This window comes from Podarcis raffonei, chromosome 10, assembly GCF_027172205.1.
Source record: "Podarcis raffonei isolate rPodRaf1 chromosome 10, rPodRaf1.pri, whole genome shotgun sequence".
Lineage (NCBI taxonomy): Eukaryota > Metazoa > Chordata > Lepidosauria > Squamata > Lacertidae > Podarcis > Podarcis raffonei.
In genome coordinates this window covers 4,170,675-4,198,127 of record NC_070611.1, presented here as the reverse complement: position 1 = coordinate 4,198,127, position 27,453 = coordinate 4,170,675, and the positions used below count along the sequence as shown (strand labels likewise).

At 41.3% G+C, this 27,453-nt stretch overlaps 1 protein-coding gene across 6 annotated transcripts in view; it reads right to left on the bottom strand.

The window, feature by feature from the left end:
• Window positions 1–27,453, bottom strand: part of CACNA2D1 (calcium voltage-gated channel auxiliary subunit alpha2delta 1) — a 365,199-nt gene that overhangs the window by 292,957 nt on the left and 44,789 nt on the right. For all 6 annotated transcript variants that reach the window (XM_053407355.1, XM_053407356.1, XM_053407358.1 and 3 more), the window contains exon 2: window positions 2,788–2,869. In XM_053407355.1, the coding sequence (XP_053263330.1) occupies window positions 2,788–2,869 (82 nt within the window). The remainder of the gene's footprint in view (window positions 1–2,787; window positions 2,870–27,453) is intronic.

The following is a 27,453-nucleotide window of genomic DNA, read 5'->3' as shown; positions in this document are numbered from 1 at the left end:
TAGAAGCTTTCCAAAGGCTTTTGTGCTAGTTTCCTAAGGGTTAGTAAGGATGAGCACATTTCTTTGGGGTTTTAAAGAAGTTTCATACCTTATGAACAAAGAGTATCACAAGATGTGCAAATCACTTGTGATTCACCCCCCCCCATTTTTTTCTTTGCTCTTTCAAATGCAAAAATGCAAATGCCAGATGCATGTGGAGAGTGAGCCTCCCCCATTCCACAAATTAAAGAGGAAGCAATGAAAAAGAGGGAGCTCAGGTCAAACACACTTCCTCTGTCACCACTGGTTTGCAATGTCCAAAGCTGCCTTTAGCATCCGTCCTCTAAATCCAATGTTCCTTTCACTCTATGTTTTATCATCTGCAGACAGTTAACTGTATACACTTGCTCCATAGCTCTGGGACTGAACTAACATAATGCCTTGGGAATATCACGCTTGACTTGCTAGTGCAACTCCATATCAAAATGGAAATAGATTCTGGGAGTAGTGTTCTATCCAATTAGGTGGTTTTGCAAGAAGGTTCTATTAGGGGGGTTCAGTTTTCTCTCCTGTATTCTAGATTTTTTTCCTCACTCCTGAGTTGCGAAAGAAGGGCAAATTCATCATTTCAAAGGAGCTATTGTTCCCTTGAAGTGACTTGACATTTGAGAGCCAACCTACATTAAGGCAGACAGAGTGTAACCTCATTTTTTATTACCCTGTCCAGTAAGGGACTCTAGCAGAGCATGAACATTTAATTACTTTGCATTTTAGACTACACACAATGTTAATTAGATTGAGAGAACACTACAGCAGGCAAGTCATGGTAATGGTCAGTTGATGAGTAAAGTCAATAGGATCATATACCCAGATCTCAACAGCAAAAGGGTAAACCCAGTTGTCAATCGAGCTTCACATGACTCTGAATTTTGTTATGGAACAGGTTAAAAAATTATGTTACCCTGACTCTTAGGTTGAACACAGATGTTCTGCTTGTTAGAAAGCTTTGGCTAGCCAGTCTATACTATGCTTCTTTTACAACACCCACCTGTCATAACCTAACATACATGATGTCAGGTGATGGACAGGGGAAGATGGGGCTTATCTAAATAGGCTTATGTTCAGAGTTTATGCAAGGACTATCTGTATAATGACTTTGATGGACGCTGCTTGAACTGGACTACGTCAGCCCTGGGTAGCTTGCGCGCAGCCTTCCCCATCAACCCTAACCACTGAGGGTACCATGCTTGCTGGGGCTGATGCTTGGGTGTTCAACAACATATGGAGAGCACACAGCTAGGAGAAGGTCACTATAAATCCATCTGGCTTCATCCTAAGGGGCTGTGGAGAACTAGAAAGAACCAGATTACCAGGAAATTTTTCCATTTGTATTGATGTAAACCTCCAGAATGTATTTTGTATAGCTAACTATTTAGCTCTATCCCCAGTGTATGTTATCTTATTGCTATAGCTAGTGGCTAATGCAAATAAAGTTCCTATCTATTTAACAAGCACAAAGTTGCATCTGGGTCTTGTGACTGTGCGTTGCTTACAGGATTCACAGTGCAGATGCCTACATGCAACTGACAAACTGCCTGTTTACAGCTCTCTGGAAGCCATTGCAATGAGGCCAACCCCTCCAATAAGGGCTGCAGGATTTCCTTTTGCCAAGGGGTGACTTCTCTTCCCACATCCACGTGGGAATCCAGAGACAACACGCAGGTCCCATTCCACTCGCACAATGACTGACAACCACACACCTTGTCATGTCCTCTGCAATCAGGAAGTTCTTCCCTTCCACAAAGTGCTTCTAACATTCCTCCTATGAAATCAGTAACAGAGTTGAATTACTGTGAAAGACTTGCTCTCCTTTCAGAGGAATGCCTTGTAAATCTATGACAATCTGGGCATTTCTAGCTCACTACAGACACCCCCACATTTTTTCCAGTCACCATTTACAGCATTTCACATTTACCAGACAGGCAGTATAATGAAAGGAGTTTTTGCTGCTGTGAGAGGCAGTAATAAGCCCATGCCTTTTGCACCTGATTAAATATTAGCTTTTCCTAACAATAAGCAAGTCTGACTAAACAAAGTCAGACGACAGTAAGTCAATTAATGAATATGCAGCAACCTCCTTTATCAAGTTAGCTTTGGAGGAAAGAAATATAATAGGAAGAGCTGTTATGTGCTCCAGGCCATTCTTTGCATACAGCACACAATGCATTAAATTATTTGTGCTCCTGAAATTTTAGGCTTTCAGTTTCTTTTATTTTTTTTAAAGGAGGAATCCACATTTGTTTTCACTGTCACAGTTTGTGTTGGAAAAACCCCTTTGGTGTTGGATTGTGTGTAAGTGGCAGGGGGGAATGCTGGCTAATGCGAAGAGCTCAAAAATGAAAAATAAGTGGAGGGTACAGATGGTGTCTTCCACAGGACATCTGTGCCATCTGCACCTTGCTGCTTCTGCCCATGACTTTCAACTTGTTAGCAGCAATAGAAGCACATGCAATATGACACTAGGCTCCAGAATGCAGGGACAGCCCAATACATTTGGCTACTTGAGGATAGTAGGGAATGCCATAGGGAGCACACTGTTCCACCAAGGCTCCTACGATGCAACTGCTGTTCAAGAGAAGCTACTGCCCCATTTGCACCAGGGCTGTGTTCCAAATCTGAAACTGAGCCCTAACAGTGTTGGCTTTTTGCTCTCCGAAAAACTCCTTAGTGGAACGAGACTGTCCACCATTTACTAGGTGCCCATTTGTGAACCTCCTCATGCTCTACATCCATGTAATTGTCACTTACTTGAGCAAGTTCATCCACCCCACTCGCTGTTTTCACCAGCCTTACTAGGTCTTCTTGCATCTTATCCACCCACCGCTTTATCCTACAGAAATAAAAAAGAAGGAGAAAAGAGACGTCCCATTAGATCAAAGGCAAATAGCTATGATTATTACAAGCATAAATAGAGGTTGACAGAATGTCTTCCATGTGGCAGATTGATGCTGAAGTCCCTTTGATATTGCTGTGAATCTGCTCTACTCATACTTTTCCACACCATTCTCTTCCTCGCTTGCTCTCATGGAAACTCTTGGCATATTTTAGATTTAACTTGGTTAGGAAGAGCCTCCTGTAAACAGTCTGGCACTGAGAAAGGAGTAAAACAAACAAACAAAAATCACCCAACCAAAGTCTGATACATAAAAATACCATACTGCCTCCAACTGCTTAAGAACAGTTATAAAAAAGTAACACACATTTTGCCTCTTGGGAAGTGTTATTAAAAAAAAACCTAAACCCTCTGTATCTTATACTATTTTCTTTTGCTGATTACATTTTTAAAAAGCAAAACACCCAAACATGAGAGTCACTAACAACAACAAAAAGCATTTTCCAGAAAGAATATTCTCATATAATGCATTTTATCCCAGTAGAGAGAGAGAAATGCAAATAGTACAAAATATTTTGTTATCTGGCTATTCCTATGGCAAAAAAGCAAAACCACATATTCTTCATTTTGCTATGCAAGGGAATGGATTTGGAACTTTGGCTTGTTAACATGGATTCAGGGGGAGCTAATATATGTGAATCAGAGAACATACACACAGTTATACTAGACAAAATGAACTCAGATGATCACAGATAAGAAAACTATTAGTATTCTTTTTAAGATACTATATTTGTATATTATTTTCCCATTCTTAAAATCCCTTAAAAGTGTATTACTGAAAATGAACGAGTTGCTTCCAGACAGGTGTGGTCTCTCATGGCTGTTTTTCAAACGCCAAACTAAGTTTGGATGTATTTACTATTGATCGATACACACACAAACACATATATGTCTATACACAGAGAGCTAAGTCGACAGTATACCACTTGGGATGATGTAATACATTCTCCTTATTAGAAAAAAAAATCTAATCAAGGATTGCATGCTTTACTGAATTTTCGTTTCTTACATGTGTCAAGAGTGGGGGAGAATAGGAAGGGAAGAAAACAAGAGCCCTCTGGCTGCCAAAATGCTTGTCTGGTGTTTCGTTGAATGCTAGCCTGTGGTGTATTTCTGCCTGACAGCTGCTCATGGTCAGAGTTTATTTAACAACAAGAAAAATGTCACACCAAACGTGAAGTCTGGGGCCTTAAGGAGACAGCGCTGGGTTTCTTTGATGCTGTTCAGGGCATCAACAAAACAAAGGTTCAGGCAAAAGGGTTTTTTTCTTGACTGTTCAAGCAGAACATTAAACTGCAATGAAAACCATGTCAAAAAGAGAGGAAGCCCATAGGATTTGCATTATGCCCAGGAGAGGGAGATGGCATGTTAAATGACAACAGCTCCTCCCACCTCTGGCCCCTCCAGCTCTCTGCCCGTGCAAATTGCTGGTGAGTTTTTAAGATTCAGATGAGCTGCTTTTGTCTCCTTACGAAGGTTGTGTTTACACCATTTAAACCACATTGTTTCCCCCAAAGAACCCTGTGAACTATAGTTCACTCCAGAGAGAGCTGCAAAATCACAGTACTCTTACAAGCTACAGTTCCCAGGATTTTTGGGGGGGGGGGTCATGTGCTTTCAATTTATAGTGCATGCATGGTCCTTGATGCTTCTGTGCTCAAGAAGAGGGAGTAAGCATTTGCTTGGGGGGGAGGCATGTCTGTTGGCTTTTCTTAATTTGTGATGCACAGTAACCCTTATTGCAATCCAGAGAACTACAGTGTGCCCAGAAGGACTTTTGTTGTTGTTTATTTCTGTCAATAGCGGCTACCACCAGGGACACCATTTCAAATAGAGGTAAATCACATCTTACGCTGATTATATTTATGCGATCACAGCTTTGCATGGGGAGGGGGAATAAATAAATGGAGAGTGGAGGAAACCCACTCTCCATTTATTTATTTCCCACACACAAACCTGCACACAGCTGCCATGGTGAGCTTTTCCAGCTTTGGGAAAGCAGCAGGAGGGCTCTAAAATGCAGCCAGAAGCCTTGCGTGGCCTTCCCAAAGCCAGGCAAGCAGCCCTCCACCTCATGGGGAAAGACAGGGCCAGGGATTCCTGCCTTTTAGGCTTACACATGGACTCCCCAGAACTGAGCCCTTGCATAAGACGCGAGATACCTGCATACAAAGGAGAATAAGGGGAGAGATTACATGAGGAAATGTAAAACTGCGGGAAATTGAATGTACCAGTTTTACTCTTGTCATTTTTCTTAAATCTCACTCAACCAGTATTAACAAAGCCCCCACAATTAAGGATATTTTTTGTGTTACAGTGGTTGCCAATTCACTTCTGAGCTATTTAGGCTCCTGGCAGGCCTTGCCCTTCCATTGAGTAGAGTGAAGCAACCACCTCATGCATCTGATGTACTGTAGAGTGTTGTGACAGGGCAACAAATAAAATATTTCATTTTACAATAAACTAAATGTGGGAATTTCTGCCTTGACTGCCAAGATATCTTGGGCTGCACTCTGTACCTTGGCTGGAGCAGGACATTTGCTCTTCTGCACAGCATTTTGATGGCTGTGCTCTGTGGCTAGTTTCTGCATTAAGACTTCTTGTGTTACTTTATTTATTATTTCATCTAACATGGGGAAGGTTAAAAAATGGTCACCACTTTATTTAGCTTTTTTTAAAAAAAGTTTTCCTGTGCAATTTCATTCTCACTGATGCAAATACCCTGCATTTTGTAACATGAGTGTATATATCCTTGTATCATTTCTTCCTCTTTTCATATGTCAAAGCCCCTTGATTCTGTACATTTTCTTGTTATAATTTGTTTTAGAAGCTGTCTCATGCCTAGAAGTCTAGAAATACTTCGTTTAATGTGAGAGACAAGAGAATCACGGGTATTCAACAACATCTTTCTCTTCCTTTCATTCGGTTGGTTCCACTTTACCAGACAAACAAACAATTCCCAAATGAAGGCCAGTCTATCCCAGGACAATTCAAAAGAAAAGAGATGGTATTTTCAGAATTAAGATAAATGAGATTTGAGTCAGTCATATATTAGCAGTGCAAAGTCATTTCCCCCTCCTGCCCAGAATGGCCTTCAGTATGAGAGCCAAATATTTCTTTCTTTCTTTTTTCCCCAATACATTTTTATTCAAATTTTTGTAAATAAACAGTTTCTTATAAATGTAAGGTACACAAATAAACATGCCAATAAATATTACAATATATATATAGATATACATATCTTTCATTTACATAGTTTATTATATCCCTTCCCTAAACAAACAAACAAAAAACCCTTGGACTCCCCTCTACCCTTTTGGTAAGTATCAAATAAAAATTCTATAATCACGTACTTTGTTTTTAATCTTATATATTAACTGCTGTTAGCGTTACTCCATCCCCGCTAATATCATCTACAAATTATTTCCAATATATTTCCAGTATGAGAGCCAAATATTTCTTTAAAATAAAATAAAAAATAAACTTAATAACATGCAACAATGATAGTAGTACACGAAGGGACACTGTGCCCAGCTGCACAACTACCACAGACACTCATGGTCCCCTGTCCACAGGATATGAATATCTAAAACTCTGAGAGAAAGACCAGAGACTGTGATTAGCAAGCATAGCTAGAGGCAGGAGACAAACGGGAACGCGAAAATTCAGGGATTACATTCTCCCTGGGATAGAGATCAGGAGCAGGCATCATACTCATTCGTGTATTGCTTCAGTTTCTGAGGGTGTGTTTTTTGTTTTTTACACAGGGCTTAATTTGAGATGGGATATAGGGATTAGGATAGGGTTTGTCTGAGAGACTTAGGTCAAATCTTAGTTTAAGATCCGCTCTGAGGAGAATGTCAATAGCTAGAGGAAGGAGCCTCGTAGCTTAGATAGTAAGACCGTGTTGGGAAAGTATACAGACAGAAGTAAAGGGGAGGCTGAGTGTGAGTCAGCAGAAGTAGAAACTGTGAGAAAACAGTCTATTTGGGTCTCATTCCAGTAAGGGGAGAGATCTTCTAGAAAGAGAAGACTCCCAAACCAGTTAAAAGGAGTGAGGTATCCTCTAGGTGTGATATATTAATTGGAATACCTCAGGAGTGGGATTGTTAAGAGGTTGGGTAACTGACAAAAAATGCCCCTCAGTCATGAACCAGAGTATTGTGAAGGAAGCTGTGCTGCGTCAAAAGTGTTTAAAACCTGTCATAACTATGTAAAGAAATGGGAGTGAAGTAACAGAAACTGAGTTAAGCATTTTACCACTTATTCTAGAAACTGAACATCTACCTGAAGTGTAACAACTGATTTTTAGGAACTGAAGTTTAAGGGAAGCCATGCATTTTCTGCTTTGTTTTAATGCCTGCAACATCTTTAGATTTAGTGTAATTAATAAGTTAACTGTTTCTTGAAAAAACACAACTCCTGACCCATCTTTGTTTTACCAACTTTGCACTGTAAATAAAACCTTGTGCCAAAGACACCAAATCACTAAGTTTTCCCTCAAACACAGACCAAAAGATAACCTGTGGTGGTTATGATAGGATATGTATGTAGTTTTGGATCCGCTACATAATTGGTCTACAGTGGTGGGATCCACTACAACTGTGTAGACCCTTTGCCACTTTGCTCTTCCCTCCTGGTAAAAAACAGCAACCCATCTGCCGAGAGGCTAGTATAGCAGGTCCACCTCACCTGGCGAACTGCTTCCGGGCAGACAAAATCTTAAAAAGGAGAACTTGTAGCACATCTTCAAGTCATGAAGCATTTCTCTCTCCATCATCACACTTCAAATTGTAGACATACATACCAGCAAACTGTATGCTGATTTCTGTTATATTTGCCAGAGGAGGATGAAGAAGAGAAGGAAATCCTAAATATTATCCCTTTGTTTGTTGAATTATTAGCATATTTTAAAGTATGAAAGTGGTCTAAAGCTTATGAGATTCCTCAAGCTCAACCCAGAAAAGGGAAAAAAAGATATATTGTGATCAGTGCCTTTTGGACACTACAAAATAAGCCTTCCTAGTCTCAAAAATGAGAGTCTGCTATTGCTCAAAGTTTGGTAGTAAAGAGAATCAAGACATTCCATATAGAACTCAGGATCTCTCCTAACACCATGAGATTAAAGTCTTTTAAGCATTAGTTTGCATATTGGCTAATTTACTTTCCACTATTATGCATAAAAGAAAATTTTCATTTGCAGCCGTGCATTAAGTGAAATGAAAATGTCTCCTTATAGAAATTAATGTTAGGTCATTATTTTAATACTTTCTCTCCATTTTTCCTCATTAAATTAATAGACACATATGTCTAGCACAAAATAATTTGCATCATGTATTGACATAAATATAGAGAGCTGTACACATCGTAAGAAAAATTAATAATTTAAGCAATTCAAGAAGATGACTGTGATAAAGCAGTTAAATGAGAAGTATCTCACAGAAAAGATACAAGACTTAATTAAGTTAGGGTTCATTGATTGCCATTGTTTCCTGGAGGTGTTTCATTAAAGGCTCTTAAAAATGGCTATTTATTGTTTATACCAAGTAAATTAATCAAATGCTCAAATCAAGCTTTTACTGCTACACTCTAAAACTCAGTTATTACCACTCATAGTTAGACTCCTAGAAATTTATCATGCATAATGAGTTTAAGAAAACTTTTGTAGTACTTTGTTTAAAAAAAAAAACCAGAGTAAGATTGAGCTCTTATTAATCTTGTTTATATTTAAAATAGTTCCTGGCACATGAAACAAAACATAAGGCCCAAATTCTTAACCTAGTCTGTTAGCTACAGTTTTATTTTTAGCACAACATGGACTAGCTCCTAATAGCAACATAATCCAACTTTGGTTGAGTCTTCATGAAACTAACCAGTACAGTGGTACGTTGGGTTACATGTATTTCAGGTTACATATGCTTCAGGTTACAGACTCCGCTAACCCAGAAATAGTACCTCGGGTTAAGAACTTTGCTTCAGGATGAGAACAGAAATCGTGCTCTGGCGGCGCAGCGGTAGTGGGAGGCCCCATTAACTAAAGTGGTACCTCAGGTTAAGAACAGTTTCAGGTTAAGAATGGACCTCCAGAACGAATTAAGTTCTTAACCCAAGGTACCACTGTATTTACATATTTCAAAACCATGAGCTGAGTTAACCAGAAAAAAACTTTTGCTGTTTGAACAGAAGCAAAAGAATTCTGTATTAATTTTCTTTCCTCTTGCTTTTCCCTATCTAATCCGAAAACAGTGCAGTTTTGAAATTAGTGAGTCAAATTGAGTGCAGTTCTGAAAGTTTTGGACCACCATCTTGATTCAAAATAGCATCCAATTGTATCAAAAAATATAGAGGAAAACCTGTGCCTTGACTGTAGGTACCATCAAGCAAAAATTTGGTTACGATAACATGAATATCCAAATGCATAAGGAACAACTTTCCCAAATATAAAGTAAATAAGATATAAAGTCAGTTCTTTAGAACCCTTTTCAGGTGTTAAATACTCATGTGAGCAGGGCCAAAAATCCTAAACTCCATCCCAAGTTGGAAGGTGAAGTTCTGAAATAGGGAACTTTCTGTACTCATAGAGGGCTCTCCATGCAATTTAAACCCTGGAATATCAGGGTTCTAAAATCACATGGAAGCCTCCACAATTACAGGAGCTCCCAGATTCAGAAATTTGCCCACCAGTTTGTGGCAGGTGATGGAGGGGAGGACTCTATTGTGTTAATTTCCTCTCTTCAGATTGCCTGAAGAGGGCTAAATTTCCACCACAATCAATACTATCAAGAAACAGAACCCAGGAAGTAGATCAAAGGGCAATAGGAACAGGCTTGATTCATGGTGACTTGCATTAAATTCTAGTGAGACAATGTATGCAGATTGCAACTGGGGCACAGCTGAGGAGTGAAACCTGCCACTTGCCCCAGACACTGGGGTCACAGAGAGCAGGGAACAGACATAGCTCAATGCTACCCCTGAGGTCAGTATTTTAATATGTACCAGAGTCATGAACCGTGTTTGCATCTAAAATAACTGAATACTAAATACGGTAGTAGAGGAAGGAGAGGGGAAAGGATGCTTGGGCTATAATTGTACCGCAGATGAACTGGCTTCAGTGGGCTGATAATCAAAGCGGGAGACTTTAAGGGCTGACATATAAAACAGAATGTCAGTATCACATCCTGTATCTGTCACAAGTTCACCACCTACATCTCCACCCCCACAATCCAGTTCAAAGCACTTATAGTGGGGTTCATGCTAAGTGCTCTGCCTTTCTGATGTCTCTTCATAGAGGTAACTGTAAACAGGTAAGTAAGCAACCACAGAATCACAGAACCAGAATGCAGGATTCCCATTGTCTGGCTTCTGGCAACAACTAGGCAAACGAAAGCATTGGAATAAGGTTCTTTCTTCCCCATCAATGCCTATACTTGCATGGGTAAACCAAACATATATATTACCACAATGGCTAGGCAAAGCATGATGAATGCTAAGTAAGCAAGGACGCAGGATTAACTTGCATGCCCATTTCATGGATCGGCAAATGCTTCTTGAACCATCCTGCAAATAGCAAGTATAGTTGAGGCAGCCAGTATGGTTGTTGGAAAAGCCTAAGCTCTCCTTATGTAAAAGAAAAATGTCTTGCACCCATATGCACAACTTTCCGTAACTTTTGCAGAGTTCCACACAAGCGGTGAGAAAAGATGTTCTCCACAAGACATCATGCTCTGCCATGAAGAAACCAGCACTGACGATGCTATCAGGACCCAGAACACGCGTTATGTTTTCACCTTGCATCTATGCATATTCCAGGTACAGTGCCCTGCTATTATGGATCATTGGCTATTTTAATTAACTTTTTTAAAATGCAGCATTTTTGCTTACACTTTGGAAAGGAATAACTTGCTGGCTACCAGATCCATAGTGCAGGTTTTTACACAAACAAAAGCAACAAAGCAGAATCATAATCAAACAGAGGAAGAAAAGGGGTGGGGGTGAGAAATGCCCACAGGCCCCATCCCCATATCCCCAGCAACCAATATTCACACAATGGGAGGGAGGACATTCTAAGAAACACAAAGACTCCCCTCTGTGATTTAGAACCTACATTCCTAATCCCACTGACCTGGGACTATGCCCCATTCAATTAAATAGGAATTACTTTTGAGTACATATGGTTACGATTGGGCTGTGAGTAATTAAGAACCCAACACATGGGCCACAGGGGTGGTCCTGCGCTCTTCTCCTGTACTATTCTGGGCACATGGAAGATCACATCTAAAGTGGGCTAGAGATTCAAACAGACCCTTCACACAGTTTTTATTTATCTCATAGTGAATCAGATCAATAACCAGCCCCTTCTGATACAAAATCCTAACTGCATACAACATTAGTTACCCTCAGTCTGTGTGGTAGAATTCTCACACAACACTAGTATCACAAAGTACCGTTATCAAAATGCAATGGCAGAATAAATCTCATTTAATAGGACTTTGTGAAATAAATGCACAGCTTTGTTAAAGCACTTTAGGCATGAAAGGGTATTATCAGCTGTGTTTAACCTCCGAGGTTCACATCCTGACTCATTTATAGCAAAATGAATTTCCCCCAAAACTAATAAGCATTACATTTTAGCCTTAGAAAGAGAGAGAAAATCATAATGACATTAAAATATGGCAGATCAGATACTGGTAAAGAAGAGATTAAAGGTTTAAAGAAAAGAGGATTTATACAAATGAGGATAAAAATTAGAGGTGCATGGAATATTTAAATATCTGTTCCCAAGGCTATTTTGATTGGCCTTGGCAAAAGTTCTGCTTAGGCGACACAATTTGCTTCTTTACTATAAGTTCTCTAACATACACTGTATTTTAATGTAGTTATTGTTCCATATGCAAGGAAGTGAGTAGAAGAGAAGAATATTATACATCTTACAGAGAGTCTAAACCTACCAGGGCTCAAATCTATGAACTCTAGCAGGGATGGGCAATCTGAGATCCTCAGTATGTTGTTAGGATTCCATGTCTCAGCAAAACCAGCAAGCATAGCCAATGATCGAGATGGCAGCTGCAGTGTGGACTGGTCCACCGGTTCCCCACCAGTCAGCGACAGCCTCCATTGATAACTTTTGACACAGTTTGGCTATTCCTGAACATAGTGTGTTTTCACAACTTACGCTGAAGACCTGCTGAGGATATGGCAATGATCTTCTAACTACAGCACCATGTACTCATCCACTTGTTTCCCTTGACAGCTCTTCATGGATGGCATTCACTATATCAAAGCCAGTGAGGCATAAAGGTGCGAAAATTGGACTATGACCTGGGAGACCAGGGTTCAAATCCCTACTTAGCCATGAAGCTTTGGGTGACTTTGGGTCAATCTTCACCTCTCAGCCTAACTTACCTCACAGGGTTGTTTTGAAGATGGAATTGGGGGGGGGGCATGTACACTACCTTGAGCTCCTCGGAAGATAAACATGGCATATAAATGAAATAAATAACTGCACCAGAATTACCAAGGGATAACTACCACTACAACTAGCATCAACCAGAGTTTGCAAACAGAGTTCTAAATCTTGTTTCAATCCCTTGTTTAGAAATGCATTTCCCTTCACTAATGAAACATAAGGGTTGGGCTAGAACTGTGAATAATAATATTCAGAGGTACTCCTTTCTCCATCCCCTCAAACGATTTCCACCCCGTACGCCCAAATTCACTTTTCCACATGAGCATTACTTTAAACACGAATTTTGTGGCAGTAGTAAGTTGTTTCACTGCTTAGGTTTACATCAAGGCAATCTTTTAAAGGCAGCTTCATTTCTCATTCTAAACACTAGATAAAATGAGAGGGCTTGAAAAATTGACAAACATTTCACTTTTCACAGTAAGACATAAAAACTGAACCCATGAACTCCAAGCAGCTTGAAAAACACCCAAAACAATATGGACTTCTTTGATTTGGCTGTCAGATAAAACTGAACACTGAACACGATGCCTGAGGAATAATCCTTACTGGGAGTTTTGTAATTCTGCTTTTGAAACTAAAATGCATTGTTCTTGGGCCAAAGATGGGGGGGGGAGGAAGGAAGGAAGGAAGGAAGGAAGGAAGGAAGGAAGGAAGGAAGGAAGGAAGATGAAGAGGAGAAAGGACCACCAAATGATTAGGGAGGTATTTAATGTTTGATGTTTTAGTGTGCTTTTAATTCTGTCGGTAGTCGCCCAGAGGGTGATAGATCTAGAGGAGATTGACCAGGACGAATTTCATAGAGCTTCTGAGTGAGCAACTTGTCCCAACAAAAGTGATGGCTTTTGTTTTTGGCCTACTGCGCTCCCTGTTCCATTGGGTAGACAAGAGTTCCTGCTGCACATATCTGGCCCAAAATAAAGAGGCTGTGGCCCTTTAGACGTTGCAGGAATGCCACAGGTTCTCTTTGCCTAGTGGACACAAATACAAGCAGACAGGGACAGATACCAACAGCACAGAGCAGACGTATCCAACCTACTGCTCTCCAGATGTTTTGAACTACAGCTCCCATCAGCCCCAACCTGCATGGCCACTGGTCATGGATGATGAGAGCTCGAGTCCCAACATCTAGAGGACATCAGATTACAGAAGCCTGGCATATATACAGCCAATGCGCATAAAACTGTATGCCACTGGATTCTATCCATGCTATCAGGAACCCTAAAAAAAGCGGGGCATACGTGTATGCCTTACAATGCAGTTGAACATATATAGGTAAAAGAAAGATCTTACAATGAAGATATAAATGTCAGGGGTGAGGAACCATGCATTCATTGAACATCTGAAATGAGCTACAGATTCCTTTGATCTTGGCAATTGAAAAGTTAACACACAGTTTTAAGAGCAGGCTTTTGGGAGGGGGGGCGGATTTAAACATGCAGCATTTTGTTGTCGAAGTAACTCCAAAATACTTTACATAATACTTTTAGATACGAATAAAAACAAGGGCACAGGAAAAGTACAGTAGCTATTACCACCGTGTTCCACACATCACAGGACCTTGATCATGGGAGTTTGCAGTAAAGAGATGGCATTCAATGGCTTTTAGGTCTCTCTTTATAATGGACTCTTTCTTTATAAAGCTAAATAATTGTCTCAAAGGTTCATAAATAAAACATCTGTAAACGAAAGGTGGCATACTGTTGCGCAATGCAAGCTCATGTAGTCATGGATACCCAAAAACCTTTTGACTTCTAGCTTGCCATGACTTTAGAGTTGCTTGTTGATATGACTGATTACCCTATTTTCAGTAAATGTTATCAGTGGCAGCAATGCCATGGTTTAAACTACCAAAATGGCTCGTATACAAGCCATACTTCCCCCGCCCCAATTGGGCTCTGAAAAGTAAAAAATGTGGCTTATATTTGCGACTTTACGGCTCCCCCCCCCCCGAGCAGCACGGGGCAGTAGCTCACTGCCTGCCCGCCACTCCCAAGTCTCCCCCAGTCGCCAGGAGGTGGACACACAGCACGCTCAAAACCAAGCGCCGGCACCAGCTGCCCCCCATCCCCCATTCAGGGTGGTAGTGCCGGAAGGTGGGCCGCACCCACAAATAAGCCTTGAATTTTAAAGGTGCGGCTTATTTGCGGGTGTGTCTTATATTCGGGCCAATATGGTACATCACGTAGGGCAGGAATGGGAAATTTGTGGCCCTCCAACTCCCATCTTCCCCAGGCAACATAAGAAACATGCAAGGATGATAGTAGCTGTAGTCCTGCAACATCTGGAAGGCCCAGGTTCCCCACCCCTGTCTTAAGCTTCTGTAATCTCTCCCTTAAAGAAGAGGTGTATTTAACAGATGAAAGTTGGTCTTAAAAAAGAGAGGGAGCACAGTGAAGCGGCTACAAATCATGTTGCACAAATCTGTGATTATCTTGTTTTGCTTGAAGGAGAGGAGGACATCAAGAAGTGATACATGAGTCTTCAATGGCACTACTGCATGCAATCGAGTTAATGCAGTTCTCAAATTGTTACTGGAACCAGTCCACAATTGGCAGCCACTCACTGCACTTTGTAAAAGCCGTCGGCACACTGCTTTTCCACCAGCTTCTCAAACGACTTGTGAGAGCTGAAATAAAAGCCATCTATCATCAATCCTGGATGAAATCACTGTGAACCCCATCGTCATATCACCTCTTCTCATCTTAGGGAATCTATCATTTTCAAAAGCAGAATGGCTGCCAAAATGTATTACATGAGAGCATCACCTGTAAGTCCATCAGTGTAAAATGTGTCAGAGAATGCAAATATTCTGGGTGCTACATGCAATATGGTGGAGTTTTTTAGGGAGGCAAACCTAAAGGGTTCCCCCAACCCAGAAACAACAAGTCACCAAACATGCCAATTAAGATGACCACAGTCAGACTGGAAAACATCTCAAGTAGGGAGGGAAAGCATCCAATCTCAAGACACTCAAGGCAAAAAAGAAAGCTTATGGATATGCAGATAGAATATTCTAAACTCTCTATCAAGTCTCTTGAATAATGCATGATCTTACTTTGGAAGATGGCACCTAATTTTTAACCTGTGATTTTAATTCCATTTACGGTAATACATTTCTTACTCTTGCTATACATACTAGCCTGCCCAATTCCTATTAGCCTCAACTGACACAGACAAACACATTTTTTCCTGATAGTCCAAAACCAAGCTTGTGAAGTTGAAAAACATAAAACATGGCCAGAGTAGAAAAGTAACCCCTTCTTTGTGATGGCTCTTCATGTCCCATTCTAAAGCCAACCCTAAGTTAAGGTTCAGTTGTCCCACTTGAAGGAATATATCCATTGAAATGTAGCAAATCCTTAATTATTTTAGGCTGCAATCCAAATTCCCTTTACACCAGGCTGTAAGATGCAGAGACAGTTGGAGCATAGGACATGTAAGGCCTTCTCAATACTGGCACCATGTTTATGGAATTCCCACCCTTCTCTTATACAGGTGGCATCAATTCTTATGGATTTTCTGCACCATCTGAGAACCTACTTATTTGCTCTGGTTTTTTAAAGTGAGGGTTGCTACATCACCTTTTCACATTGCTACTTGCACATATTTCTGCCTGCATGAGTTCTGCATTGCATATTTCTGCCTTAAAATGCAAACAATCTTTGTTAATGGGCATGCATGGAAATGAAGCTTCTTTTGATCTGAGGTAGGATCCCTTCTCTAGGCCTGGGAAAATGTGTCAATACTTCGCCCAGGACCAGTTTGAGGGTCAGAATGCAATGGCTCTTTCACCTGGCGGTGTATCATGAGTGAAACCGCCAACGCTCCCAAGTCCCTCTGCCGCCAGTACCCAGAGGGAGAAACAAGCTGCGTTGGCCCTCCAAGATGCTAGGGTGAAACTACCGATGTTCCCGCTGAGGGAGCTGTGGCGATTTCACCCCAGCACCTAGCGGGGCCAGGGCCAATGTCTTAAGTCTTAAGTATTTGTCTAATCATCTCTGAAAGCCATGCAGGTTGCTTTAAGCGCTCCTAACCCAAGAGTTCCCGGCAGACCTATTGTTCCAGATATCAACATTATCCAAGGAATAATTTTAACAGCACTATGCGTGCTACTAGCCTGTGCTATTTTTCTAGAAAAAGAGGTCTGGGACTCGCCACAAACACGTCCCTTGTTCTCTTATAATGGCAAGGACGCCCACCTGAGAGGGCAGAATGGCGGGGGGGGGGAGAGAGAGACCCTGGTAATAGCCACCAAAAGCTTAGCCATCTAACTGCTTCCTAAACACACAGAATGACCTCGAGGTCACTCAGGGTCATTTCATGCTGAAGCTAAACAAAGGGAGCATTAGATGTAACACAGTTTTCAAACAGTTTCCTCCCTCTCTCTCTACACACACAAACAAAAAACCCAAGTTCCCTTTCTGGGACTCGGAGGTCAGAAGGCGAGAAGGCCTGCCAGCCTAGTCAATGTGCATTACAGACAGACAGGCTGTTAAGGGAGACTAGTCTGACATTTATGTGGGGGCCACCCCACCCCTCCTTTCCCTCATCCAGATTTGTCCTCTAATTAAGCATCAATATGAAGAAATATAATTGAACAGATGTAGCAGTCATTACAAGGAATTACCGGTTCTCCTTCTCATGGAAGCGCTTAAAGAGAGGGGTAGCCATGTCTGTAATGGGCGGACTTAATTGCTCAACGGTTCCCCCGAGGGATGTTACAAGCTGATCAAGACATCACGCAGGCGTAAACGATCACTGCTCTGGCACACGCCTTTTGTCACTCCTCCATCCATCTTTGCTTGCCAGGGTTAATGGTGGCTGGAACTGAAGTTCAATGGTTTAAATAAATAAGAAGACTGTTTTCCGATGAAGCGTAACATAGCAGAGGCTTTAGTGACATTTTGATTAAAGGGCCATCTATATAGATATTGCCAAGGTTTGCTTGGAGGCCACTCCTTAAAAGACGATATATTTGAGGGGAAAACAGAAAAGAGGAGTCAATATCCCCTGGCAATCTGCTGGGAAGCATTTGTTTGCTCTGCAACAATCTGATTCAGATTCACAATCACTTCGCTTGAAAGGTGTCTGTTGATTAAATCAGTCCCTATCTAGCAGGTCATTAGGGTGAGGAATGGAGGGAGGGGGAGCCCAAGTGCTTCTCTTCCACCGCACCATCAGTTATGCAGAAGAAATAAATCAGAAGGGTAACCAGACGAAGCTTCTAGAGGAGAAGCCATTAATATCTCACAGCAAAGACAGCAAGGAGTCTTGTGGCACCTTAAAGACAAATGCATTTATTACAGCATACATTTTTGAGGATTGGAGTCCATTTCTTTATATGCATGAAGTGTTATCTTGAATTGCAGATTATATATATACATATTTCTGTTTTTAGGGCTGATTTGACCAAGGCTTGGAGCCATATTGGACTGATTTGGAGGGCCTTGGGCATTGGATGAGTCGGATTTAGTCAGCCACAGATTGCTACAGGTTGGGTTGGTTGGCCCAGAGTGATCTGTGGCTGTCAGGGTGTGGGACTTCAGGCAGGAAAGAGAGACAGATGGGGTGGGAAAACTCCATGAAAAAACCAAGACCTGGCTCTGATCTTCTGCAAGAAGATAAGCTCAACTACCTGTCTGCCCAACTCTCTCCCTTTGGCCTGATGCCTTTCCCACCCCTCCACCCAACAGCCATCCTGCAGCATGTGGGTGATCTGCAGAGAATTCACCACCCCCACCCCAGGATCCTTGAAGGGTGGTGGTCCTGGTCTCAGTCGGGGGGGGTCTTCTTCCACCCCTCTTCCAGCTATATGTTTAATTAGGGTTAAAAAACCCTAATTTGACATTGGTTCTGCCCCAAAACAGATCAGAACCTGCCAATATTGGTTCCTCTCAGTTTCTCATTTTCCCCCAATTTTAAATTGAATTCTCTGTATTTCCAAATCAGTTTGCATTTTTAAAAGTCCTCATGAAAATTTATCAACATTTTAGGGTAAATTTCTCCTGATGCACCCATTTTTGCATGTTAATGTTACCCAATACACACATTTTTACAAACAATTTACAAACCACTCCCCCCTATTATAACCCATTTCTGTATGTTATTCTCAGCAACATATGCATGTTTATGCACAATTTAATATAGGGAGAAGTGCAAATTTCAAATGAGAGCTGTGCCTCAGTTTGTGCATTGCTTTAGAAAGAACTAGTTAATCAAATGTGCCCGCAATCTGCACTGATAAAGTAGACTCTAGTCCACAAATAATTGGTTTTTAAGGTGCCACTGGACCCTTTAGCACAGAAAGGATTGTCCTTTCCCTTTGTTGCTTGAACATGAAGTCCTGCTTTAATTCTCTTTCACACACCCTCTCTGGGCTGCTGCACGTGTGGCATTTTAAAAACTTTAAATATTTAGTTTACTTACAAAATGTAACAGAGGAGAGACCATGCCTCAATAACTGGTCAGGTGCTTTGCCTGAAGAAGGTTCCCCAAGTTTAATCTCTGGTTAAAAAGAGCAGGGAGCAGGTGTTGTGACTCTCCTGCGCCAGAGACGCCAGAGATCTGCTGCCAGAATGGATGAGACTGAGCTGGATGTACCGTATAAATGGCCTGGCCTGGTATAAGGCTGCTTGCTAGGTTTCAACAGAAAAAGCAGAGGGGAGAATACATACATTAACATAAGTTTCATTTTACTGAAACAGATGAGCTTAACGAACTATTAGGTCTTAACACCCATAGTACTGCCCATCACTCATTTATACTGCACTTAGAGATATTTCACTGTCCTTTTCAATTCTGCACATTAGAAAATGGCAATACAGCAATTCACACCATGACACATTAAGCAAGTTATATTTATCTTGCCATCCACTGCTGCATCCATCCCACTTTATTTTGGTGGATTATTTAAGGGGGGGAAACCCCAGAAAGATGAAGCAGGGAAATGGAGCCCCCATTCTGAGCATTGCACACTATTACCAATCCTATCATTAAGGAACATCCCAATATGTTTCTCATCAGAGAAATCCTGGGGTGTGTTTTCTCCTAGGAAATGCAGCTTTAAAATCTCTGACTGGGGGCGGGGGGGCAGCTAGTACAATGTACAAGTGCTTTGTGGATGTTCTCTAAAAGCAGCTCCCTTGCATGCAATGAAGGCTTTCCAGCCTACAGAGAAGTGAATGGTGCTGTCAGTGAGATTCCATGAGAAAGCAAACAGATGAATAATTCAAAACCTCCTCTAACTTTTCCTTCTCCTCGGAAGCAAGCTGAGATTCCTATGCGCACGCATGCGTGCGCACACTTCTCGAGAGCATAAACTGCCTGATTCAAATTACTCTCTAACACTCAGGCCACACTATTTAAGTGCTATTGATTGAACCTCTTACATACAGCATTTGTTAAAGTCACACAAAATTACAGTAATCCATTATACATATTTTTGTTAGATATTTTAGACAGATAGTTAAGAACAAGCACCAGGCTCTGTCCCCTAATAAAATTGATCCCGCTGGCTGGGAACATGCAGTCTGGATTTTAAGCTTATGCCTGTCCCACTGCCAAGGTCTCCTATTCTCATTATTGATTAATGTTTCAGAGGGGCTTTGGAAGGCACTATATTTTCTTCTGTCTTCAGATTAGGGAAGTTCTATTAGATCAATGTGGCAAATATGAAGCTTGTTGAGACAGGCTCTCAGCTGTGATATACTCCCAGGTGCAGTACCTGAAGGCAACAGAGCCAAAAGGTACCACGTTAGCTGGTTTTTGCATTCTCCCCTGCAGGCACCTCGTATGAGGGCACCTGTCCCTTGACCTCCACTAACTCCCGCAATATAGACTGGAAATCTAATTGGTGTACTGCTTTGCCAATTAACACGGCAGGTTCTTTAAAGGATCTTTGGTAGACAATATATGAGGGGAAATATATTTTTATTTGAACAGAATAGAAAAACCCCCTCAAACAGCAACAACAAAAGCCCTCAAACAGTAAACCTTCACAGCAATAAAAACCCGCTTACACTGAGAAGTAACCCCAAAGTAACACCAGACCTTCACCCACATACAGCACCAGACCCAGCCATAAGTAACCTCCACAGCATTTGATCCCTCATCCTCCTTGACTGTTGCCCTGCGCCATTTGTACCTGCCCCAACCAAGCAGGGCTGGATGTCTCCATGACCCCCACCTGTGCTAATTAGGGCTCCTAATCTGGGCAATCCAGGCCCGGCTGGGCCACCCTCAAGGGCAGGGGTGCTCCTGCGAGGACACACAGGAAGGGTGGGCTGCGCAAGGTCAAACCTACATCCGCCTCGGTTTATCTTCTGCATTTCCACTACAGGTACTAAAATTTTCCCCAAAACCATTACTGTGGTTTTGTTGTTGTTAAGACTGGGTGAAGGTCAAACAATTCGCTGCTTCACAATTAGTGCTATTATACAGCATTCATATTCATATTCATATTATTATTAATACCCTTCCTCAAGGTGGCTTACATATAAAAATAAGGATGGCTAAAAACATAGAAAAAACAATTATTAAATAAACAATTAAACATTAGAGTGTTCCCCAGAATCTGCTATAATCAGTGCTTTTTTCTGGGGGAACGCATACCCCTAAACATTTTGTGAATCTAAGTTTGGCCTCATTGAGGGGCAGTATTTCATTATGAGTAGGAAAATGAGAGGACCCCTAAACATATTGGGGGGAGGACACTGGCTATAATGCATAGCATTTCTACAGCTGGCAAGAGCTCCTTTGCAAACCAGTGACAAGAGCTCAAGGAAGGCATAAAGTCACCAGCATAGAAAAATCGCCTTCACACAAATACCTGAGATTCCCAATGGGTTTGGGGAAAATCTTTAAATTTGGTAGCATAAGCAGAGTTTCTGCCTGTGACTTCCAGAGGTACTTGGAAGCAGCAAGAAACACTGCACCTTCAGAGTGTCCTCCCTCCTTACTCTGAGCCTGTGTCGCAATCCTGAACTCAAATGGCAGCCAAGACTCTGGCACAGAGAAGGAGTCAAGAAGGGCTATCATGGGAGGCGCGCCCAATATAGACTCAGGCTAGGGGGCCAAGCCTAACCCACAGCCACAACTAGGAGCCCCAGAAAGGGCTTCTCTTGAGGAACCAAACCCTTTACAGCAAGAGCTCACGCTTTCTGGTCTCCAGTCACCAGATCTGACTACACAAAGGGCAAGAGCAGATGGAGACATGCAGAGTCCAAGGGTGGACTGGGGTGGACAGATCAGCCTATTTCTATTCCGTGTCAGTTTTCAACATGCTGAGTAAAAACATTTTCCATCCCATTTCTGTGCCTTTTTTTTTTTTTAGTGCACAGCAAAATTGGATTTAAAATTTTAAAACGAACTTTTTTGTCCTGGTGACCTTTTCATGTACATGTCACACAAATTAAATTTGCAAAACAAACACAAAATCCTGGCAAGTAGAAAAATAGGGAGAAAGCTCAGCTAGGACCCCGTTTCTCCAGTCAGTCATGTGCCACTTTTCTACATGTAGTGAGTTTAGAAGGTAAAAAAATTCATTTATTCCTTATAATTTTATATGCATTTTTCTCATAAGGCACACACTTTTGTACCAAAAACGTATTGCTAAATTTGAAGACATGCATAGTGCAATTGTTGATGGCATTCTGATCCACATGGAAGTCTGGAAACTATGGATTATGTCAGTTTACCTTAAAAAACACGTTTTATTTTATTGCCCATTTTATGCAAAAATATATTATAAGCATTTGGCGCCCTTATTGAAGGAGGGGCAGGGTGTCTTATCTGCTGAATAATTGTAAGTATGACTTTATGGAGAATGTGGCAAGATTTTTGAGTGACGCCATGAAATTATGTCACCATAGGTCCTAAGAACCATTTTCATACCTCACAATGTCTGGACAGTTTTATCCTAAAGTATCTCCTACTATGTTTCATTAACTGTGTTGTGATCTGATCCATGTATATGATGCACTTTTTCTATGCCAATAAAGGAGATTGGTTGACCTTAAAATACAGACTAAAAAATAAATAAATCTACCCTTTCAACTCCCACTGTCCAGGAAGAGGCCAAAGACAAAGGGTGTGTTGGGGGAAATGTTGTTGTTGTTGTTGTTGTTGTTGTTGTTGTTGTTGTTGTTAATTTATTTATACCCCACCCATCTGGCTGAGTTTCCCCAGCCACTCTGGGGAATTAAGACCTCAATTAAGCTACTGACCTCTGCTTGGAGGTATGCAACATCTGTTAACTCCAGCCTCATCTGGCTAGCTAAGGCTTGCCCACAATTCCACATGAGCTCCTGTCCATGCTGGACAGCTTGGATTAAAGAAGGAAATAGGTTGTTTCCTTGTTTGGACTTTAGAGCCACTCAAGAGCATTGAGTTGTCAAAGCTCATGGAGTAGCCATAATCCTCAGTAGAGACCTATACTTTAAAGTCACAAAAGTGCTGAAAGACAAGAGGCAGATTCATTTTTGCTAATGGAATACTAGGTGGCAAAACTAGTGGAAAATTGGCTCCATATATGCCCCAAACTCAGAACATTTGAAGTTCATCCCGAAAACACTCTACACTCCTGTGTAGAGCCATTTCAAGAAGTACAAAGATGTATTCCAAGGGTGGGAAGCCTCAGGTCCAAATGCAGCCCCCAGTCTTTTTCCTCTCTATCTCAAGACTCTCCCCAGGCCACCTCCCTCGCCAGTCCTTCTTCACTCTTGCTTTGGGCATCTTTGCCTGAACGGGAAGTGGCTTTAGCTCTGACAATGTTTTTGCTTTTGATGCAAAGGTAACATTCACATTAATTGCTCTGTTCATTTTTGCCTCTGGCACCCCCACCCCCTTTTGGCATATTGTTCCCAGGAAGTTATTTAGAAAGAAATGTAGCCCTCCAGCTATGAAAAAAAGATGCCCCCCCATCCCGGTTTTATCCAGAGTAGCAGGAAACAGGGTGGGCAGGCAGGAATTGTGTAACTGTGGACTAGTTCTTGGACCTCAAGAATCCATGTTTTATGTAAGCTGTTGCTTTGTCTTAGTGTGTCAAAGGAGCTTTTGTAGTTTATTTTAGGTTGAATACTGTAATTTTTGTGTCAAACTACTGGGAACTCACAAATGGATAAAAAAACATAAGTGCATTTTGGAAACCCTGTTACTAACTGAGCTTTTATGCATTTATTTAGGGATCTGCAGTCCCCTTTACTTAAAAATCCAAGCTCATAAAATACAAAATCCACCCAGTTCACAAATAGAAATAAATAAAATATAAGTAACACATATATAATGGGGAAACTGATCTATTTACTTTTTAACATTTATATACCACAAACATACCAATTCCAGAGTGGTTTACAACATTAAAATACAGTCCAATAAGCAAAATTAAACACACCTATCAATTCAGTAATAACTATTCTCACAGCTAGAGATCAGTAACCCCCATCCCCACCCCACTCCCAAGGCCTGGGGTGGATGTTTTCTCAGTACATATTTGCAAATTAAATATCTAAGAAAGTCTGGCTAAAAAGAAAAGTCTTTGGCACCATTCTAAAGGCCTGCTGTAAGTGCTCAGGTGAGTTTCACTGAATGTTATTCCATACAGTGGGTCTGGCAGGTCTATGGAGAACTGATCTCATCTCCTGAAAGGAGGGGCCTCTTTGCAGAGCCTCTCTCAGTTATCAGAATGAGTGAAAGGGTCTCATAAAGAAAAGACACTCTCCGTTATTAAACTGCCATGAATTTCTCAGTTATTGTGGATGATAAAAGAAGAAGAAGCTGATGATCCCTGACTTGTAGGGCTAGAGGGTAAATCAGCAGGAAACAGCTCAAGAAAGCAAGTTCAGGAAACAGTAGATCACAGAGAGGATCCCATGCTATAAACCACACTGCCAGAAAAAGGTTATTTTAGATTCCGCTATACTACATTTATAAAGCAGGGTTTCCAGATCACGTGCAGACTCCCAAACTGTGTTTTCCCCCATAAAGTAGTTTACTATTTATTTTCAAGTGCAAACATCCACAATCTCTCTCCTCTTTTTTTAAGTGAGTCTTGCTCAAAAGACATCCTGCTAGTTCATTCACAAAGAGCTTTTCAGAAAGAGCAGCAAGTGCATGAGTAAAACATCATTGGCTTCTAGTAGTAAGAAACAAGTGACCTACTAAATCCGAAACTGACCTCTTATTTATAGGCTATATAAACAAGTGTACAAGGGCCCACCCCTTTCACAATGCTCTTTTTGTGCTGCTGCCACCATCAAATCAACCAGAATGATAGTGCCTCAAAGGGTGAATGAATTACGAGACTCGTCCGGGGGGGGGGGGACCAACACAAAAGGATAGTAACAGAAGACACAGATAAAGAATGTAGCTCCCAAATCCCATTTACTGGACTTATGGGCCATCTCCTGCAAAGGGCCAAGAAAATGCTCAGTCAATCTTTTGCTCAAATTCCTATAATTTGGCATTCGTCTGTCTCAAGAGACAATGGAGTGTGCCTCTGGGGTGAAGTCAAACCGCAGCAGTGAAGCCACCTTCCTGGAGCAGCCTGGGCAGTGGAGGTCCTGGGATGGTGTAGTGGTTAAGAGCGGTAGACTGGTAATCTGGGGAACCGGGTTCGCGTCTCCGCTCCTCCACCTGAGCTGCTGGGTGACCTTGGGCCAGTCACACTTCCCTGAAGTCTCTCAGCCCCACTCACCTCACAGAGTGTTTGTTGTGGGGAAGGAAGGGAAAGGAGATTGTTAGCCGCTTTGAGATTCCTTAAAGGGAGTGAAAGGCGGGATATCAAATCCAAACTCTTCTTCTTCTTCTTCTTCTTCTTCTTCTTCTGGGATGCCGAGACGACAAGATCCACCTGCCCACCTCCCCCCAGCCTCGCTGATGTGGTCTAAAGGAAAGCACAGAAATACATTTGGCACCAGCTTGGCTGCAGGAGTTGCCAGAAGGTGGCATACTGATTTAGCCAGCCAGACATTCCTGGGATGTGGCCGTTGTCACATGCTGATAGGATAAAGATTCCTTAATAACCCCATAAGATAACTGAATGAAATCCAACCCCCCCCCCATCAAACTACCACTGAAGGTACTGTGTCAAGAACACTACTCTCTCCATGTTTGAACCCTGCAAAGGTTCCTGTGTTCAGCCCTGGTGTCTTGGGGGGGGGGGCTGGAGAAGTGTTGTTCTGGTACCTGGTTCTTGCAATCTTCACTTAAATATGACTTCTAACATTTGGAGAATGGGCATAGAAGGTCCCAGATTTTAAAATGTTGTATGTGGATTGGCCCTAAGAGTGCAGGTCATAACAGCAAAAAAATTAATAAAGGAAAACAAATAAAAGATAGAAAAAATACAAAATAAAATATTGATTATCCCTCAGGGACCAATCATCACAATTTTGTATATCTCACGAATTGAGCAGCCCAGTTACATTGGTGTCAAAACTGATTTGACGCTGTTTCGCTAATGCCAAAATGCAGATGCTTTTTGTATTGCATCCTCCTTATTGTCTGTGAACAAAGAGTCAATTTTTGGCACTCTGAGCAGTGCTCACATTCCATAAATAATAAGATGAGAAATTTACACTGCACATTTTGGAGAAAGGGGCAATTAAATAGATAGTGGGGGAATTGCTTTTGTCATCCTTTCTCCACAAATACAACGACAAGAATCGAGAATTATGTTTATTCCTCATCCAATATTGCAAAGAAATTCACTGAAACCAGAAAAAAAGAAACATTCTTCTCTTTTTAAACATAGCTTTTTAGTCACTATGCAACTGGGTTTAACACCAAAAGCAAAATTCTGTCCTGAATTATTGCACAACAAAAGAGCTGGCAATTGTCATTTTGTGCAAAGAACAGTAGAATATATTCCACTGTAGAGTCCTAAACATGAAGTTTTACAGCTGAGGAGATCAGTTGGCTGGAATCTTCAGTGACTGCAGGGTGAACAAACCTCAGAATTGTTTTCTTTTCTGTTTTATTCCCAAAGGAAAAGGAAGCTCAAAGCCAAGTAGAGAGAAACACATGCATGCTAATCTGTACAAGAGATAAAACACTTCCTTTGTAATCTTGCCTTGCTTGATTAGCCAAACTACAATTCTTGTAATAGCTGCAGCACTAACAAGAGGCATATTAAAAAGGTATGGAGCATTAAGCACCGGATTTTGCATCAGTTTTGTTGGTTTTATATCAATTCTCTTCAGTACAGACACTTCAAATAAGCTTTCCTAAATAACATGGACTGTACATCCAAAACGGTTAAGTGCCGCAGTAATATTCTGCCATAAAGCAACATCAGTTAAAGTGCTCCTTTCCCAGGAAAAACTCGCTCTTTAGTGCTAAATCGGAGCAAACACCAATCCAAATAAAACCCAAATTGCTGTTGTTTCAACTGAGTAGTAAAGAACAGTTTTCAATGGGTAAAAGCAGGTAAAAGAGGAAAACCACTTGGACTCCTGTTTTCTAGGCAAAGAACAAGTGGAAGTGTGGACAGGCCCTAAGAGGAGAGATGCCTAAACAAAAACTACTTGAGAACCAAGTGTATCAATGGCATATGTGGCCAAAAAAATAATATTAATAAAATCCAATCTACCTTCCGGAACACCTACAATCCCCGTTCTTTCCATTTCTTGAGACTCTTCGGTCTCTGCTTACTAAGTAGTGCAGGTCAGACATTTTCCAATGTGGCTTGAATGAAGATTGTTGGAGACCCCAATTCTGATTAGAGACAGCTCAGCAAGACAAAGTTTGATATAAAATTTCCCAGTTTTCTAAATCATAGCATTGGAAGGACCACTATGCCATGAGATTGAGTCTCATGCTCTACTGACTGAGCTATCCCAGTGGGCAAACTTCTTTTCTGTTTTCAGACTGGAGGCCTGATTTATTCTCACACACAAGAAGGTTTACTTTTAGTGCAAACTAGATGAGATGTTAAATGTATGACTTCAGTTAATTTGTCTTTTTCCCCTTTTCTTTCTTTTATTCTATTTTGGTTCTCAATAGCTGCAGTGAGGGTGGGAAAGAATCAGGACTGGAACTGTGGTAAGTGGGTTGAATT